We start from the raw sequence: 17,017 nt of genomic DNA, 5'->3' as shown, positions 1-17,017 counted from the left end.
CATCGCTGTTCCAGTAGGTACAAACATGAAGAGGTTTTGGTGAGATTTTCGGCCCCTCTGTCTCTTTAAAGCCCGCACCTGCGCAGCTGCCTGCCTGGTGCTGATGCTGCAGTGCCCGGGTTATTTTCGGTAAAACAGCCGGGGTTACTCGCGTTCAAACGGGCCCTACATGCCTTACATCACCCCTGAGAGGAAACTGAGACCATTTTTAGCCAATCACACCTGCCTCTTAATCAGACCAAATTAAAAGGAACTCTCGTGTCGCAGCATGAGCATTAATTCAGCACATCATTCAGTCTATCAATTACTTTCCTCTGTAAATTCAGTCATCACGTTGAATGCAAAGCTATAAATCAGAAAAACTTCAGTTCAAGGCACATGGGTCTTCTGTCCAGCCTTGGTCCAAGGCAAACAAGTCTGCATCCAAATTAAAAATGCATTGTTTTCCAGTGAATGTGCTGCAAAGCCATTTCCAGGTTTTATTAATAAGGCTGCCACAGAAACAACACTTTTCTTCAATCTATTCTGCTGCAGAGCTCTACTCTCAGTTGCATGGTTTGATATTTGCCTTGAGAAAAGAGATATTAAGTTTCCTCTTATTCTCGGTGGAATAAAAGTTTGCATTTTTATTATGTAACAATAAACAACCAGTCTTACTTATGCCTCCTGGAAGACAAAGGGGAAGATAATCGATAGACCGATGACCATGAAGTTGTTTTAGAGATAACAATATGTCATGTTTCATAAAATATAGAGTCATATGTGTGAGATTAGACTGATTCTATGGTTTTAGTTTCAGTACGTAATTACTTATATAAAAATGTGCAAAGGCTGGAGGAGTGACTCTTGCTCACAAATGAGGGTTAAATACACTAAACTTTGCACAGACAGAAACTTTAAGCAGCTCTTCTAATCTCATTTACATTTTCATTCTGACTCATACTTGTTACTTACACAAAAAGTTAAATTTCGGACAAAATAAACATGAAATAAATTACTTTTTGTGTCTGGATGACGTATGAAGTCTCTATGGCAGATTCCAACATGATACACACAGGTGCAGCAACTTTTCCTGTTGTCTGTAGAGAGCAACAGAGGTGTTATTCTGGCTCTGTGTCAGAAAGAGCTGTCCAGCTGAGAGCTCTGAGTGAACAGGAAACACAGCAGGCCTGCAAGTTAGGCCTCCCATGGCATCTCCTCTAACACCTCTGCACTTAATCCCCCATTTTTATGAAGGTGTCTTTCTGTTTTAAACATGTAAAGCAGGACAGAGGATTTCTGTTTGTGCTTCATAGTTTGTGTTTTTTTTAGGATTACAGCAAAAGGAAACAGCTTGTTTCTGCAGAGAGTGAATGGAGTCTCAGGAAGTGTGCGTGAGCAGACGTACTGGGAGATCCTGTCAGAGAGCTCAGGAGAGTACAGCAGGCAGCTTGTGGGTGAGTTTCCTCTCCGGAGTTCAGGGCAGCAGATAAGACGAAGACTTAATGAGCTGTAATGAAGCAGGAGAATTGACTGTTCTTTCACTTACTGCCAGATGTCCCCGTGTGAAATTATTCTTAATTTTTATCGTTGTGATGACTCACGCTGTGTATTCAATATTTTTGGTGAGATTTTTGCAGCTCGTATGCAAGCAGTGCAAAAGTGTTTAGTCAGTTTGGCTATTGGAGAGAGTGAGGAGCTTTAAGACAGAGTGTTTTAGAATTTGTTTGTACTGAAAACAAACAAGAAATGTTAGATTTAGTGTCATGCACGTCCTCTTTAACAGGGATTGGCTGCTTCATACATCAAACAAAGAAACACATATACCTCCGTTAAATCTCACGCTCCCTTGGGCCGTTAACCTGGCTCATGCATACCACTAATCCTCACTTAAGGCTGGTCATGCACAGAGCCCTGATTTCTGAGAATTAACAGCATCATCTAGTGGCTCTCAGGAGTAAGGCCACAAATTTAATGTAAGTTACTAGCAGGGTGAGTTTTATTCATCAGATTTTGAAAACTCAACACAACTTCCATAAAATATCAAACTTCTGAGGTAATTATACATGGTGGCAATTATTTTGCCATTTTCTTTTATGTATAAAGAAATTTGACATTGAGTTGAACTTCTTGTGTTTTACATGTATCTGGAGTCTGGTTGGGTGGACACAATGTTTTGGATGGAATCACTCTGTTCACTTTAGACACATTTGACAATATATAAGGAAACTACTGCAGATTCAGATTTTAAATTAATATTTCCCCATATTATTAAAAATGTCAGACATTCTCAGCTGTTCTGGATAAAACATGTAGATCCATCTTTGGGTAACAATTAAGATAAATTGATGGATGTTTTGATGTCAGATGAGCCAGGAGTTTTTTTGTTGTTGTTTTTTGTTTTTTTTTTGCTTTCATTTTATTCTTTTAAATGCAACAGACAACATTTTATATTTATCTAATCCATCTCTAAAATATGCCTCAAAGTGGAAAATTTATTTATCTATGTATACAAAAAAAGCTTTCAACAAAAAAACCCAAAACATTTTTGCAATAATGTTAACATCACTCTCAAAGATAACCGTGTCACAAAACCCCGAGTCCCTCCTTCATAACAAGATTAAGGTCTCATCCCTTTCCAGGACAGATGGACTCAGAGGAAGACTGATGAAGCAGAGCGGCTAATCTCTGTGGTTTCTCTTTACTTTCTACTTGATTTTATCTCTATCTTTTCCTTTGTCTTGAAGACAAAAACATGTGACAGTATTTGAGCCAGTCCTTGTGTCTACAATAAAGGTCAGTATTTGGCACCGTTTTGCTAACCGAACACTTTTCATTTAAGCTTTTCAAACAATTACCTCATGTCAGACACAGACAGTTCTTATCTGAATTAACTTTCCTTTTCTGACCCTGCTGCAACCTCGGATCTCACATATTTAATTTTTAAGTCTTGCTTTCCTTATCTAGCTCAAGGGGATTTCAACCCGAGGCACTGAAAGGTTCTTCTCTTTGTGTTAAGTCCTACATACAGAAACCAAGGAGACATTGGTGCCTTCATTAAGTCAAAATTATTGAATTAATGACTTAAAACATACAGGTTTTGCTCCGCTGATGAGTCCACCCAGTTAAATGAAGCATCAAAACAAAGAGTGGCTCTGCTGCGAACAAGCTGTCTGAATTTCTTCTTCATCTGCTGAACAGTCAGCATGTTGTTTTCTTCACATATTAGCCCGCAGATGCTGAAATATAAAGACAAATGTGCTCTCAAAGACCGTAAAACTCACGTTTAAAGAAAAAAATCATATTCTAATGTTTTGCATGATGAGAAAATTGGAAGATGTCCATTATGCCTGTTTAACAGCTTGTTAGGGTAAATACTCACTACATGACAGAGCGCAGTCACAAATGCAAGGAACACACTGTGCAAAGAAGCGCTTCCAGCCTGTCTGCTTTTTCGTACAGTTGTCCAGCCTCGAGCAGCCTTGCTTAGAGGGGCCAAAGTAGCTCTTATTCGTGCAGGTGGAGTTGCATGACCCACCAAGCTCCCTCTCACTGACTTCAACTCGTCCCTGTGGACACATTCCTGAAAGACAGGCAGAAAGAAATCATGTGATTAGCTTAAATGTTAAGTGCTGCAAAATTATGAGTGTGTCGTAGTGCTGGCTTACTGAGGCAGGTTGGTTTGGGGGTCCAGAGTCCATTAGCCTGACAAGTTCTGGTAGGGTTTCCCAACAGCATGAATCCAGAGCGGCAGGTGTACCTCACCACAGAGCCCACCCACCAGTCATTACCATACACCACTCCATTGTAGTCCACATCTGGTCTTCCACAGTTCACTGCAAAAAGGGCAAAGATTAATGCACAAAGCTTCTTAAAAGACTGAGAAGCTACATTTTTTTCTGTCCATTAATTTTAAGACCATTGTCATGTTTGTGGTGGTCTCACCTCTGCACAGGGACTTGTATCCAAGCCAGCAGCAGTCTGAATCTCCACATGGATCTCTCCTCAGCTCCTGGTGACGTCCTTTACAGCCTCCAACACAAACTGGGGCTGTCCCTGACCAATAGATGTCATCTATGAAATCTGGCTGGGGCATCCATTCTGTCTCACCTCAACCAGTAACAAAAAAAAAACATAAACTGGGGACATTTTAATCCTTGAAGTTCTTGGTGAGGAAATTTTTGTTGTTATGTAGGGGTTTATAACAACTGTTGCCATCATGCAATAGCACCACCTCATGAAATCACATCAAAAATATTCATAGGAGGTCTTACCACTACCTTCCACCTCTTCAATCCATCCAGGAGACTGAGAATTGGCTCTTTGCAAAAATACAACCAACAGCAGCAGCAGTGGAAAAAAACTCATCATGCCAATCCTCAGATGGATCCACTGAATCAAAGACTGGTTTACATCCAACAGTATTCAACACATTATCTCTTCAAAGTCAACAGTCATGAAGCCATTAGAAGCTACCTCGCTGGCTGCTGGGTGAAGAATCAAAGAGCAGGAAGTGACACTTGCACTAATCTCTGTGTGCTGCCTAATCTTCCACACACGGCTAATGCCACCACAGTCTGTGTGTCATGCTGGGGCTGGGTTCATTGCTTTGGCTAAAGGTCTGTAGGGATTTAAGTCAGTGGATCACCTGAGACTTTCAGATGATCAAACCAAAAAAGGAAAAGAAGATAACATAGATAACGCAGCACTTTTTGACAAGTCTTTGCTGGTAGAAAAAAATACAATTCAGTAGAAAGCGCCCTAACTGATACTATGTATTTATGGAAGTGCATATGAAGAAAACGAAGATACCTTTCCTCCTCTTTCTGACACAAGTTAGGAACCAGGGCTTGATAAGACTTCAAGATAACCTAAAAAACAAATAAGTCACAAGAAACCACTTTAGTCATTCCGGTAACACGTTTATTCAAGTTGTTTAAGCTTTAAAAAAAACAATGAGGTAGGCCTCCCTTGCTGGTATTCACACGTTTTGGTGAAGATTTCAATTTTCTCAGATAGCTGCATGAACGTTCTCGCTTAACTTGGGATCAAGCACGAGGATCCAAGGGTAAGCATTAGGAATTATGAAAAAGACTGGCCAACATTTTGCCCACAACCTCAATGAATGCAAGCGAGACATTAAAAAAAGCTGTGTTGCCTAATATAGGCTCAATGACAGTATGGGTCATCGTGAAGCACACACACTTCACTAGGACTTCTTAATTTAACATCAAATGTCTCCCAGCTTCATAACATGATCAAAGGCTCAGGAGCTCCACTTCACTCTTCAATAAGTTGCCTTCTGCAGAGTCCATAGCTTCATTGTGTAGCTAACCATGCACCAGTCAAGCACAGGGATGTGTGCAGGACTGCCATGTCAGTTAAACCACCTGCATCTCTTGCTGCTGAGCAGAATCCTGCATGACAGAGTCCTCCCCTCCAGTGAGAACATACAGCATTCCCTCTTCATTGCTGTTAGGTGGCTCCTCACTCCTCTCCTCCTCCAGCAGCACCCCCCTCAGCTCCTCCTGTAACTCTGAAGGGGCTGCTCCCAGGTCTCCTTCCTCCATGTCCTGATCCTCAGCCTGTCCACTGTCTTCATCATCCTCTGCTTGTCTGTTTTGTCTTTCTCTCATCAGCTGCTCTGTCAGTTCCACGCTCTCGTAGCGAATCAGCTGCAGACGGAAGAAGCCATCCTCGTGTTTCTTGTACCTGAAGAAGAGACATAGAAATATTAGAGCTGCTAATCCAGACCCACAGGCAAAATTCTGAACTGGATTGAATGACATTTCAGTGTGAAAGTTACCTGAACCTGGGGTGTCCAGAGGGCCATTTGAACTGATGCTTTTTGTGCAAATGAACAGTGAGGTTGTTGCCCCGGGTGAAGCACTGATCACAAACATGGCACTTGTATCGGGCTACAAAATTCCCCTAAACACAGAAAGACAAATTTTAGAATCAAAAGTTGTAATAACAGGGTAGATGCTGAAATCCTGAGGTTAAATTCAATACCTTTTTAAGACTTTTTTAAAAACCTTTCAAAAAGTCTTAAGACCTCACCGCGACTTTAAGCTGCTGTTAGCAACCAATCTTTGATGATTGCAGTTTTCATTTTAACATAAATTAGAAAAGCTGAGAAGGAATAAAGCTTGAAAGTATAAATGAAACTAAAGGCAGGTTAATTGACATTCCCATTACCACAACAAGTAACAGTTATTTAAGGCCAAGTTGCATAAAACATATACGGACGGCTACTTAACTACTGTACAAACTGAGTTTGTTGTCACATTAGCCTACGGATATGTTGGGCTGCTAGCACTGCATATAGCCCGTGCCTCACAAAATTACAAGTTTGCTTGTTGTCACATCTCAAACAACTGTGCTACGTAACTGTATTGATAAATACCTTATCTCATCGCGTAGTATCCAGTAAAAAAGTGATTTTAACAAAGACAATTTGTTCCAGAACAACTGAGATCAGGGAAAGCTGAGGGGAGCTTTCTCTAAATGGTAAGAATCCAAAATCCCCGGTCATCAAAAGTCAGAGAAATTTTCTCGGGAGGCTTGAGAAACTCTTGTGATCTAGCGTAAAATATTTTGAGATGCTTAAGCTTTTTCCAGATCCTCACGCTGGTCTGTGATGAGTGTGACGACCAGAATAATTGCCCAATCACCAGGTGTGGTTATTTTTGACCCTGAAAACATTTTCAAACCACATGGACTATTTCTGTGGCGGATATATGGAATTGTCTGTCTGTCGTGTCAGATTAGTTTGTAACGGTAGCAAGAAAGAAAATAAATATTCATGGATACTTTTAGAGTCAAAGCTTGAACACCAATAAAATTTAATACCTCATAACATTACGATTAAGACTTTTTAATACTTTTAAGGGCCTTAATTTTCCCACAATTGATTTATCAACTTTTAATACTTTTTGAGACCCGGCGGGCACCCTGAATAAAAGCTGTGTTCTAAACAATAAGAAGAAAAGACACAATTAAAGACTCCATTCATTCACCTCATGCTCCCTTTTATGGTGAATCTTCATGGTGATGAGTGTGCGAGAAGTGAAGCCACAGCCGGGAACATCGCAATGAAAGGCTGGCTCGCTGCTGTGTGTGTCCAAGTGTTTGCGTAAGTCAACCAGGTTCTTGCAGCTGTAAGTATGAAATAACAAAAGCAACATGAAGGAAACAGTCATGGAAGTGTTTTTTTGTATCGTTGCAGCTTCAAATGATGTGTAACCTGTATTCGCAGTATTCACAGCTGTAAGGTTTCTCATTGCTGTGGCGGAACTTAATGTGGTTGCGCAGTGCAGAGGGTGATGGACAGGTCATGTCACACAGCGGGCACTTGTAGTGGCTCACTATTCCAACGAGAAAAGAAACAAAGAAGAGATGAGTGTAAATCTTATTATAGCACTTTAGAGGAGATAATTGCCGACAAGATAACCAAACTGTCTTTGACATGAGAGTGTGATGCAATAAAACAGCATAAAGTTGTATATTTCTTTCATGTGGTTCCTTATTTTAAATCATGGTACTGTTGCTAGAAGCTAAACTCAGCTCACTCATTCTGGGGTCAAAATGTCCTACTGGGAAGTCAGTGGATCCACACCACCACTAAGTTTACAACCAAAGATGGCTACCCCTGGTGTAAACAGTAATTAAGCTCCTGTTATATTTTGTTTATTTAGGTATTTCTGACTCGTGTTTGTCACAATAAATCAGCCATTTACATAGTATTATTCTATGTTTATATATAGAAATATTGCTGTTATGGCGAGTTTTTCCAATTTGGTAAGTGAAACACTTTTAACTCGGGGATGACGTCATTCCCACACACCATCCTTATCACAGGGGATACAGGGCTCTCTAGAGTTGAGATTTACAAATTCCCAAAATCACAATATGAGTTTCTGTTTCACTGTTGTGAATTAACTTCTCTGAATGGCACTAACCGTGGGTTCTCATGTGATCTCTCAGGAGTCTTTCTGTTGCAAAGCGTTTGGAACAGTGAGAACACTGGAACCTCTGACCTGAAACGCACAAAGGAAGAATTAGTGAAAGTTGCACACCATGTTTCCCGTAATAATCTTGGAATTTGCTCTTTTTACCTTCCATGGCACTCTGTCGTATAACATGGTCAAAGAGCTTAGTGTTGTTAGCATACATCCCCCCGCAACCTGGGCAAGCAACTATCTTCTCCTGTGTGTGACTGCGCAGGTGCTCTCGCAATTTAGGACGCCCTTTTGCCGTGGCTTCACAATCTGTTGAATGACGAGCACAGTACCTAAAAGTTCTATATTTTTACAACCAAATAAAAAACACTCTCTTTTGGATTAATTAATTTGACAATACATGCAATTTTTTAACTATGAACATGAGACCAATCGCACTGATTTACATACCTTTCCATCTACAGTGTAATGGGATTTCACAGTCTCCTGTTGGTATATCTATGCACAGGCTATGCATCTCAACATGGCGATAAAACCACTCTGGGTTCTCATATGGTGGTTGCTGTAACAACATGAAAAAAAGAACAGCCAAGGCCCAGGGATGTTAAAGAGTCTCTGATAAAACTTGCAGAGCAGTCTTTATTGTGGATATTGTGGATTTCTAGTTGGGCAGAAGCATTTGGAGTTTCATAGGATGCATGCTCAACTCACAGGGGTGAATTTTCATGTTATCTTGTTTTGCTTACCTCACATTCCTCCCAAAGGCAAACAAAATTATCTGGGATTTCAGGGATGATGTTGCGGTTTTGGTATCCGATGGTGCAGGTACCAAGCTCTGGCTGTGCATCAAGAACATGCTGACCCAACTGCTTCAGTTTGGTGTGGTAACAATGAAAGAACAGGTGTCTTCGGAGCTCTTCAGGACTCTCCACAGAGCAGAAACCACAATCTCTCCAGAGACAGCTTCTCTCCCCTGCCCACAAAAACACAAGGAGTGATGGGTTATTAAGCATTATATCTGTTGAATATGATTCAACAGCTTTGATGTAGGTTGTTTGATGCCTAAACAGATGCTTGGTTGAGCTGTGATCAGACCTGTGACCACACAAGAAAAGACCACCGAGACAATCTGTTCAAAAACAAGTTTTAATCCTTCAAGGTGGTCTACATTAGCTCGTAGCTTGTACGACGAAGGGAAAAATAAATGCCCAACACGTCTGGCCTTCACACTGACAACATGCTATCTCTGTAGATACATCTAGGCCAGCCACCTTGCATTAACACAGTAAAAACTTCTTACCCTCAGCCTCCTCCTGGTCCTCCTCCTCCACACTGTTTATTGCATTCAGGTGAGCCTCCGCGTGCGTGAAGAAGTTATCCATGCGAGAGAACGACTCCTGGCACGAGCCCCATTCACAAACTAGTTTCAGCGTTTTCTTCTGGATACGTCTGTTAGGCATTTTAGTCAGTCGAGGTAGGATAGTTGGTGTCAAAGAAAAACGTAAACTACAATCTTCCTTGAGCTTGGATTTTCATCAGGCATGTAGTCGCTGTTGGCTAACCTGCTGGTCCAAACCCAAACAGGTGTTTCTAAAACATCCTGCAGCTTTCAACGAGCTTCAGACACATCCTCCCGAGAAATCTGGACTAAAACAGTTTAAAAAGTCAAAGTTTTAATGCAATACACCGCGAGTGTGAAGTACAGACATGATGTAGAAGGTGAAGCTACCCCGGCTATTTCAACCGAATGCAGGTTGTGTGCAGAGCGAAACATGTCCCCCAGAAACAAACGCTGTTATTAAACGTTCCGCGTGTATGTAAGAATAATAATAATAATAATAATAATAATAATAATAATAATAATAATACTAATAATAATAATGATAATAATAATTTAACGTTATTATGTGTCCTAAAACAGTACTGAGGATTATACTGAAGCCTTTTTCAGCCAGTCAAGAAAAAAAAGTGAAGGGGGAGGTTATAAGTATGAAATATGACCTCATTATAAGAATTTACAATTTTTAAACCAATTTAGATCAACTTTTCACTTACTGGTGGAAATGGGCTTTCAAATGATTATCCACACTGTCTTACATAAATTATTTTTTAAATAATATATAATTGAAATACTGTATATTTTACTGATTATACCAAACAGTATTTTTGGATAAGAATGCTAATATATGCTCTTATTAGTTATTTTTAAGTTTCCTTTAAAAGTTTATTTGAATTTACTTAATGAATTTTTATATATAAATCTTAACCTTTTGAGCTCTTAAGCATTTGCTCCTGCTTTTATGACCTTAGTGCCATTGTGGAAAAACTCCAAAACATGGATTTTGAAAACTGCTCAGAAAGGTTACAAAAACTGTACTTTAAAATTGAGGGTCAAACTGCACTGCAGTATCTGCCATTGTAGTTATTGGTTTAATTCCTAACTGAATATATAAGTTGCTTTAGCACAAGAAAGTGTTGATATTGTTGTGCTATTGTTTGTATTCTCCATTTTAGGCTGATTAAGAGACAGATTGTAAAAACCTCAGTGGTAAAGTTTACAACATAACCCTTGTCAAAACTAATGGGTGAGATTATGAGCACAGGACTATGATTGTCATGAACTACTTACATTTTACCATCAGGTACGTTACAAGATCATCTTCAATCACAACAAATCACAACAGTAGCACAAATTTAAATTAAAATTTCTCAGCTTTAATTTCTCAATTTAAATCTCTCATCCCAGCAGTGGAGTTTCTGACATATTACATTCCTTAACAAAGTAGTCCAGTGCCAACTGACTTCACTTTGATTTTTTGCTGAACCTTGGGAAAATTCATATCATTCATAAAATACAGATATGTATTCAATGAAACCAGGAAATGTATCAACAATCAGTGCTTATCATTGTAACCTGGATAGACTCCACCTTCTACAGACCCTAAGTAACTTTTAAACCATCACAGGTCCAATAATCCCACTTCTTAATCTTTACTAACACATCCTCTATTTGCCTGGACTAACTCCTGCCATGATCTTCAGACCAATTATAACCTCCTGACCTTTCTTACTGCTTTTCTTCACAATCACCATTTTTGTGCATTTGTACAGAGGTAAAAAAAAAGAAAGTATATCGAAAAACAACAGCGATGACTTTCCCACTCATGCTGCATGTGTTCATAGCTCTGAAAAATGAAGTGTGAGTGGGAGCATTTAAGCTTAATTAGCAGATTCAAGCCTTAGATCATTATTTGAGTTTGTATATTTCTAAATAGCTTCCACTTTCATACACCTGCTATCACACTATAACAATTTAGCAGCAGACAGCCACTGATGTTTTCTCCCCAGATGCTGGAAAGGCATCCAAACTTTTTAGAAAATATACTTTCAGGGGACTGAAGGCTCAGCCCCAATCTCCTGTTCCTCTTCTTACTGAAAAAACAGAAGGTTTAAAGAAGTCTGATCCTTGAGTGTTCATGCTTCTGTGTGATGATGTAAAAATTGAGGCATAACTTCAACCTCACTCTGGGTCTTAAGTGCAGGTCGAGTATGGGGCAGAAAAGTAACAGTGAGGTAATGACATCTAACAAAAGGCAGATGAGACATGAGCCTGTTAAGTAGTTTCATAATAAAATTCAATTTTTTTCAGTCAGGATTCTCGCCTCTTTCTTGGAAAAATGGCTAGACATCGTAGAAGAGACGCACCAGATGATAACGAATCCCAAAAGCCACAGTGCTGCCCATCACCTGAGGGACACAAAAATTCAGTCAAAACATACAGTAACTTCTCATAGCTTTGCATTATGTTTGGGTGGAGCAGCAGGTGCTTTGTAATACCTGAATGATGAGCATGATGGCTGTGAGGTTTCTCTCATGAGTTGGGCCAAGTAATTTCAGAACCAGATTTATTAAAGTCATGTTGTTGCATTCAATAAAATCATCATCTCCCTCGTGGGAGCTTCGCACCTCGAGCAGCTTCAATAACTCTGCCACCTGTTCAGGAAGAAAAGCAATTTCATTATCAAACAATAGACACAGCTGGAGACGTCCCCTTGGTCTGCACACACCAACCCTCACAATGTGCACTCTTACTCCAGGTAGACTGCTACAGGACCTTTTGATTGCTTCAAATGTGTCTATTGTTTCAGCTTTTTTTTTAGTTTTGACATGATGATGCTGGAAAAGGCAACAATGTGCAGTTATCCAGCTAATGTGTGAGAGAATTTTCCATTCAAGACTGGTATAAAAAGTTTTAGGTGTTTTTGGACTGGGGGCATAATATGCAACAACAAATGAGGCAAGAGAAATCAAATAATTGTCAAAAAATGTATTTTCATTCATGTATTAAACACTAACAGTGCAAGTGAAGGTAGGCAAGAAGAGGCAGAAGTAATTACTCTGGTCAATTCACTTAGTTTAGGGACAACATGAGGGACTATAATTATCTTATTTTTATTTAGTTTTTGCTCTCTGATAAATCCAACAATTAAATGAATGATTTGGTTCCAAGCTTCTCTCTTTAAGTTTTTTTCAAAATTAAATCTATTCAATTTTTTTCCATTCATGGCTGTTTGCTAATATAAGAAACCTTAAGACATCCACTGTTGCAGGTCACCATTTTCAGATGCTTTAACAAAGTCAATACAGTGGAAAAAAAACAAAAATCTTTTTACCCTTAAAATGAGGTGTCCCAGTTTCGAGAGGTCCTTTCTTTTGAATTTGGAATAGCTCATCCACAGTTTCCCTGTCTCTGGTTGCAACCTTTCATCAGCAATGCCATCAGGAGAAGGACAAAAAAGGAAGGCAGGCGTTGAGAGTGCATAATGAGTGTAAATGATGAATGAAAAAATATGACAACTCCACAGTTTCTTACCTAGGGAGCCGGTGTCTGGGACAAGGGATGATGCGAAAAAGCTGAGGCAACGAGTAGATGAAGTTAATTACTTGAGGGATGAAGAACAGTAACATTGTTTTGCTGAAGTGTCCAAGGATGCCGACTACAGCAAATGTCATCCCAGCAAAGTAGCAAAAAGTGTCCCCCACAAACACAGATGAAGGGTACCTGTGATGAAAAACACTGCAAGTTAACACCCAAAGCATCCACACTTTTCTTTTAAACCATATCGGTTTCACTTACCAGTTGTGGTAAAAAAGTGCTAAAGTGGTGAAGAAGAATGGTATCATGAAGTAGAGCGAGAAAACATGATCATCACGGTAATCCCCTGGATAATAAGACAACACAACAAACCAAACATGAAATCAGGACTATTAACACTTATTTTAAACCAAACTAACATATGCTTTAACAAAATAAAAAACACACCACTGAGCTCTAGCAGGTTGAAGATTATGAGCGAGCCAGAGATAAACAGGGCTTGCCCCGACTCAATGCCATTGATGCCCGCTAGGATGTTGATGGCATTTGTGCAGAAAACAGCAAGCATTCCCATATAGACATAGTAGAGGATACCTGGGAGAGTAAGAAAGGAAGTCTAAATTAGAGTCAAAGAGCAATTTTAAATAAAACAGGTTTCTCTTCACAAAAAGGAAGAAAAAGTTTCTGTAATTCTGTTGGTGTAAAGACAAAAAACAATGGTTAAGATAGCTGATTAATATTTGCAAAGACTGATCTGCACAAGTCTTAAGAATATATATATGTTGAAAAAAAAATAGCAAAAAGACAGAATCAGGGACAATATGCAAAGCATTTTTCTTGTCTAGGGACTTGACTCTACTTTCAGCATCCTGCAGAGGTTAAAGGACTCAAATTATGTGCATGTCATTCAGTTTTTCCCACCATCTTCAGTGTTGAAGCTTTGATCTGTTAGTGTGTATTGCTATGTGTGAACACTCTTGAAAATAAGATTTTTGATGTCAGTGTGTTAATTCACAGTATAATAAAGAATAAAAACATGCATGAACTCACCCAGGTCCAAGTGCAACCCAAGCAGGGCTCTGAAGGGCTTAGGAACTACAATAACCGTGTTGCCAAAGTTGGTAAAATAGACCATAAGGAGCGGCAGTGAAGCCATGGTGGGAAGCAGAAGTTTGTGTCTCCATTGCAGGTTAAGGACGTCATCTGCAAAGCCCAGGAAGATCATGCAACAGATGGCTAGAAGGGCTCCGATCAACTGTACAAACTGAAAATCGCAAAACAAAAACACGGATTATTGAGCTGTGGTTTCGTATTTAGAGAAGCACGCGTGGTTGATCAGTCAGCCCACCTCGTTATGTGGGAATCCAGTGCACTGATCCCCTACAAAGCAACTGAGGAAAGGCACTGGGATAAAGCAGAAAAGGATGATGAGGAAGACCGTCCCACTGATGACTCCCTGCGATTCTGGACTACAAAGAGAGACAAGCAGGAAGAGAAACAATGTCAGGGTAAGGACAGATGCCCATAACTTATACGTTTCAGCAAACGTAAATGAATAATACTGGATCATCAGGCAGATAATATCACTCACACTTTGTCTTTATTTGTTTTGTTTAGATCCACTCCGTACAGTCTAGCTGAGATGAAATGGTCTTTGAAAGCAGGAATGAGTTTCAATGTGGCCAAACAGCCAAGCGCAGACATGAGGCAGTTGATCACCAGCGGTAGGACGGGTACAGGTGTCATGTTTTCAGGTGTTTAGGTTGATAGGGTTTAGACACAACACATAAATCTGGTTTCTAGCTAATTGGACGTTGCCCCCTCAGGCTATCGATAAACGAGCTTCGGCTGTCTCCACGTAGGTAGAAACATGTCGCACGTTATTTTACGTCAAGTTGCATCATTGTGTCTCCGGAATTGAATAAAATACATCCATGGGTCACACAATTTTATCCATATCTTGTTTCATTGCTTCGTCTTTTCGCCATTACCCGTAGCTGTCTACTCGTGTTAACTACACGTCTGTTTTCTGTTTATTGGTTAAGTCTTAGTATTTGTAACACGACAGTTTTCCGATGAAGCCCTTCAAAATAAAACTAGCTTACACAGTTTGCTCCAATTGACCGTTAAAAATAATCTTATATAAGTGTCTAGTTTGCTTTGTGTGTTTTATATGTTACGTTTAACAAAATACCACTATATTCAGTGGTTTGAAATACAGTTATAAAAGTGCGTCATTGTAGATAGCGTGAGTAATCTTGCAATGCTCATTCAACTTCCGGTCCATAGTGTTGACACGGAAGTGGTATCTCCCTTGGTTCACATGACACTAAATAAGTGAACGTCTGCTATCTGATATTCAAAATTCTTTCTTTCTTTCTTTCTTTCTTTCTTTCTTTCTTTCTTTCTTTCTTTCTTTCTTTCTTTCTTGCTTAATGAAAAATAAGTATTGTGTTTGATAACTTGTAACGTTTTCTAGTTTCTTGTATTTATAAACGGATATTCAAGAAAAGTAAACAAACGGGAAGGCAATTTTAATTCTGAGGAAACGTTTAAAAATTCTTGCACATTTAAAAAATGGAAGTATATAAATAAATGAATGAATGAATGAATGAATAAATAAATAAATAAATAAATAGTTAGATAAATAAATAAATTAATAAATAAATAAATTAATAAATAAATAAATAAATATCTTTTTAAGGCTTTGAAGCCCTTTTTTGAGATATGGTCACAAATTGCACAGGGCTGGGTTAGTACTAAAACTTCAAAACAAAGGACAGAAAATTCTGATTAGTTGGCAAATAAAGGAATGGACCTAATTCCGATTTTACCTAATTCAATAACGAGACGTGAATATCTACGAGTAATTATTTTAGTTTTTAAGTATCGTGCTTTTATTCTGAAAGGTTCTTCTCTTCACTTCCTATTTGCTGTTGCGTTCCTCCCCTGCAGCGCCACCTGTAGGTTACTGCAGCTCTCCGTTATTATCATCGTGGAGAGAGGTTGGAGGAGGAGGGTACCAGCAGCAGAGATTCGAAACCCACCGGAGTCCTGAGGGAGAGCGCTCTGAAGGGTTCGCTTCTGGATCGATAGATGACAGCAGAGACACACCGGTCAACACAGCGCAGATGACTCTGAGATGGGACACGCACATTTGTTGTTGGCAGCGCTGCACATCGCCACGGAGCCAGCTTCATGTTACCGATGTCTTGTCGATGACCTGCAGCCCGCAGCTCGGACTATTTAGGTTAAACGGTAGGTGATGAAGACTTCTGCTCTTTTCCTTTAAATTGCTAACACAAGCTGCGTCATCTCTTGAAATGCGTGCTCAATTCAGATACTTTTGAAAACGTCCACGCATATTTTAAATACATCAGGTTTTGCTTTCATTGCATTCAAGTTGTGTTTTAATGTGATCCTAAACAGTAAACTAAAGACACCCTCCACGCTATTCATCTTAGTGTATTTATTCCTGTGTATAACTTGTAAGTCCTGATGACTGACACTTGCTACTGCCACTAACAGGCTAGAGGAACCTGATTGACAGTCCTGATATTTCCACCCGGACCTGGTGATATGAGAGGCTCCAGGATACGCTGATGGAGCTCCAGGAGTTGGGCTGGCTGTGTCTGGTGGGCCTCTTCCTTGTCTCCTTGCTGATCGTGCTGGGATGGCTGCTCCAGTACCTGCTGACCGTGCTGCGGCTTTGGAGAGCCAGGAGGGCAGCCAAGCAGGACGGGACAGATTCTGCATCCTGGAAGAAGCCCCCTCATAGCCAGTCTGGAGGTGTGTGGGGCTTTCTGCTGAAGCTGCGCTCTGGGAGGGACGGAGGTCCTGCGTCTGAGGCCGGGGTGAAGGGCTTGTTGACCTCTCTGTTCTCCTTCAAATCCTTCAGGGAGCACTTCCAGAAGAGTTGGGTCAAAGCTCTAAATGAGCAGGCCTGCAGGCATGGGGTGAGTTAAAAATTTAAGATCTCTAAGCCATGATGTTGCGTAGAGGGGTTGTGCAAATTAATAAACATGATGCAAGTGTGTAGAAGAGCACACCTAGGGTTACTCCACTCAGTAGACTAGAACATAAATAGTTAAGTAAGGGCTCGCACTGTCAGTGTGCCCATGTGTGCTGGTTGGAAGTGTGTGTAGGCAGAGAGGTGGAGGTGTGGGAGATGGAGTGTCTAATCAGAAGAGGATGGGGAGCA

General features: G+C 40.0%; 3 protein-coding genes across 4 annotated transcripts in view; 1 reads left to right on the top strand and 2 right to left on the bottom strand.

Moving 5' to 3' along the window:
* Positions 1-4,890: 4,890 nt before the first annotated feature.
* hinfp (histone H4 transcription factor) lies at positions 4,891-9,715 on the bottom strand. The gene is made up of 9 exons (XM_074671485.1): positions 9,241-9,715; positions 8,687-8,913; positions 8,391-8,502; positions 8,097-8,249; positions 7,941-8,018; positions 7,226-7,346; positions 6,999-7,137; positions 5,786-5,910; positions 4,891-5,691 (listed from the first exon to the last, which is right to left on the bottom strand). The coding sequence occupies exons 1-9, from the start codon at positions 9,398-9,400 to the stop codon at positions 5,361-5,363; spliced, it is 1,446 nt and encodes a 481-aa protein (XP_074527586.1). The 5' UTR covers positions 9,401-9,715; the 3' UTR covers positions 4,891-5,360.
* A 935-nt stretch (positions 9,716-10,650) lies between these two features.
* On the bottom strand, positions 10,651-14,893 carry dpagt1 (dolichyl-phosphate (UDP-N-acetylglucosamine) N-acetylglucosaminephosphotransferase 1 (GlcNAc-1-P transferase)). Its single transcript, XM_074671853.1, has 9 exons — positions 14,408-14,893; positions 14,165-14,285; positions 13,867-14,080; positions 13,264-13,410; positions 13,078-13,162; positions 12,814-13,002; positions 12,614-12,701; positions 11,778-11,933; positions 10,651-11,687 (listed from the first exon to the last, which is right to left on the bottom strand). The coding sequence occupies exons 1-9, from the start codon at positions 14,560-14,562 to the stop codon at positions 11,622-11,624; spliced, it is 1,221 nt and encodes a 406-aa protein (XP_074527954.1). The 5' UTR covers positions 14,563-14,893; the 3' UTR covers positions 10,651-11,621.
* c2cd2l (c2cd2 like) overlaps positions 14,208-17,017 on the top strand; it is a 28,123-nt gene continuing 25,313 nt past the window's right edge. For both annotated transcript variants that reach the window (XM_074671852.1, XM_074671851.1), the window contains exons 1-3: positions 14,208-14,324; positions 15,772-16,074; positions 16,345-16,772. In XM_074671852.1, coding sequence (XP_074527953.1) covers positions 16,419-16,772 — 354 coding nt within the window. In that variant the 5' untranslated portion in view covers positions 14,208-14,324; positions 15,772-16,074; positions 16,345-16,418. The remainder of the gene's footprint in view (positions 14,325-15,771; positions 16,075-16,344; positions 16,773-17,017) is intronic.

The sequence above is a fragment of the Halichoeres trimaculatus genome, unplaced genomic scaffold, assembly GCF_033239565.1.
Source record: "Halichoeres trimaculatus isolate MK-OKI-2021-1 unplaced genomic scaffold, fHalTri1.1 fHalTri1_scaffold_6, whole genome shotgun sequence".
NCBI classification, from domain to species: Eukaryota; Metazoa; Chordata; class Actinopteri; order Labriformes; family Labridae; genus Halichoeres; species Halichoeres trimaculatus.
The sequence above is the reverse complement of the archived record's forward strand: the minus strand, read 5'-3'. Positions and strand labels throughout refer to the sequence as shown.

Coding starts and splice junctions, on each gene's coding strand:
- hinfp (XM_074671485.1), bottom strand. CDS start 9,400: ATGCCTAACAGACGTATCCAGAAGAAAACGCTGAAACTAGTTTGTGAA. Junction 8,019..8,096: donor ACGACAGAGTGCCATGGAAG/GTAAAAAGAGCA, acceptor TGTGCGTTTCAG/GTCAGAGGTTCCAGTGTTCT. Junction 7,347..7,940: donor AGATCACATGAGAACCCACG/GTTAGTGCCATT, acceptor TCGTTGGAATAG/TGAGCCACTACAAGTGCCCG.
- dpagt1 (XM_074671853.1), bottom strand. CDS start 14,562: ATGACACCTGTACCCGTCCTACCGCTGGTGATCAACTGCCTCATGTCT. Junction 13,411..13,866: donor TGGGTTGCACTTGGACCTGG/GTGAGTTCATGC, acceptor TTACTCTCCCAG/GTATCCTCTACTATGTCTAT. Junction 13,003..13,077: donor GCACTTTTTTACCACAACTG/GTAAGTGAAACC, acceptor TTTTCATCACAG/GTACCCTTCATCTGTGTTTG.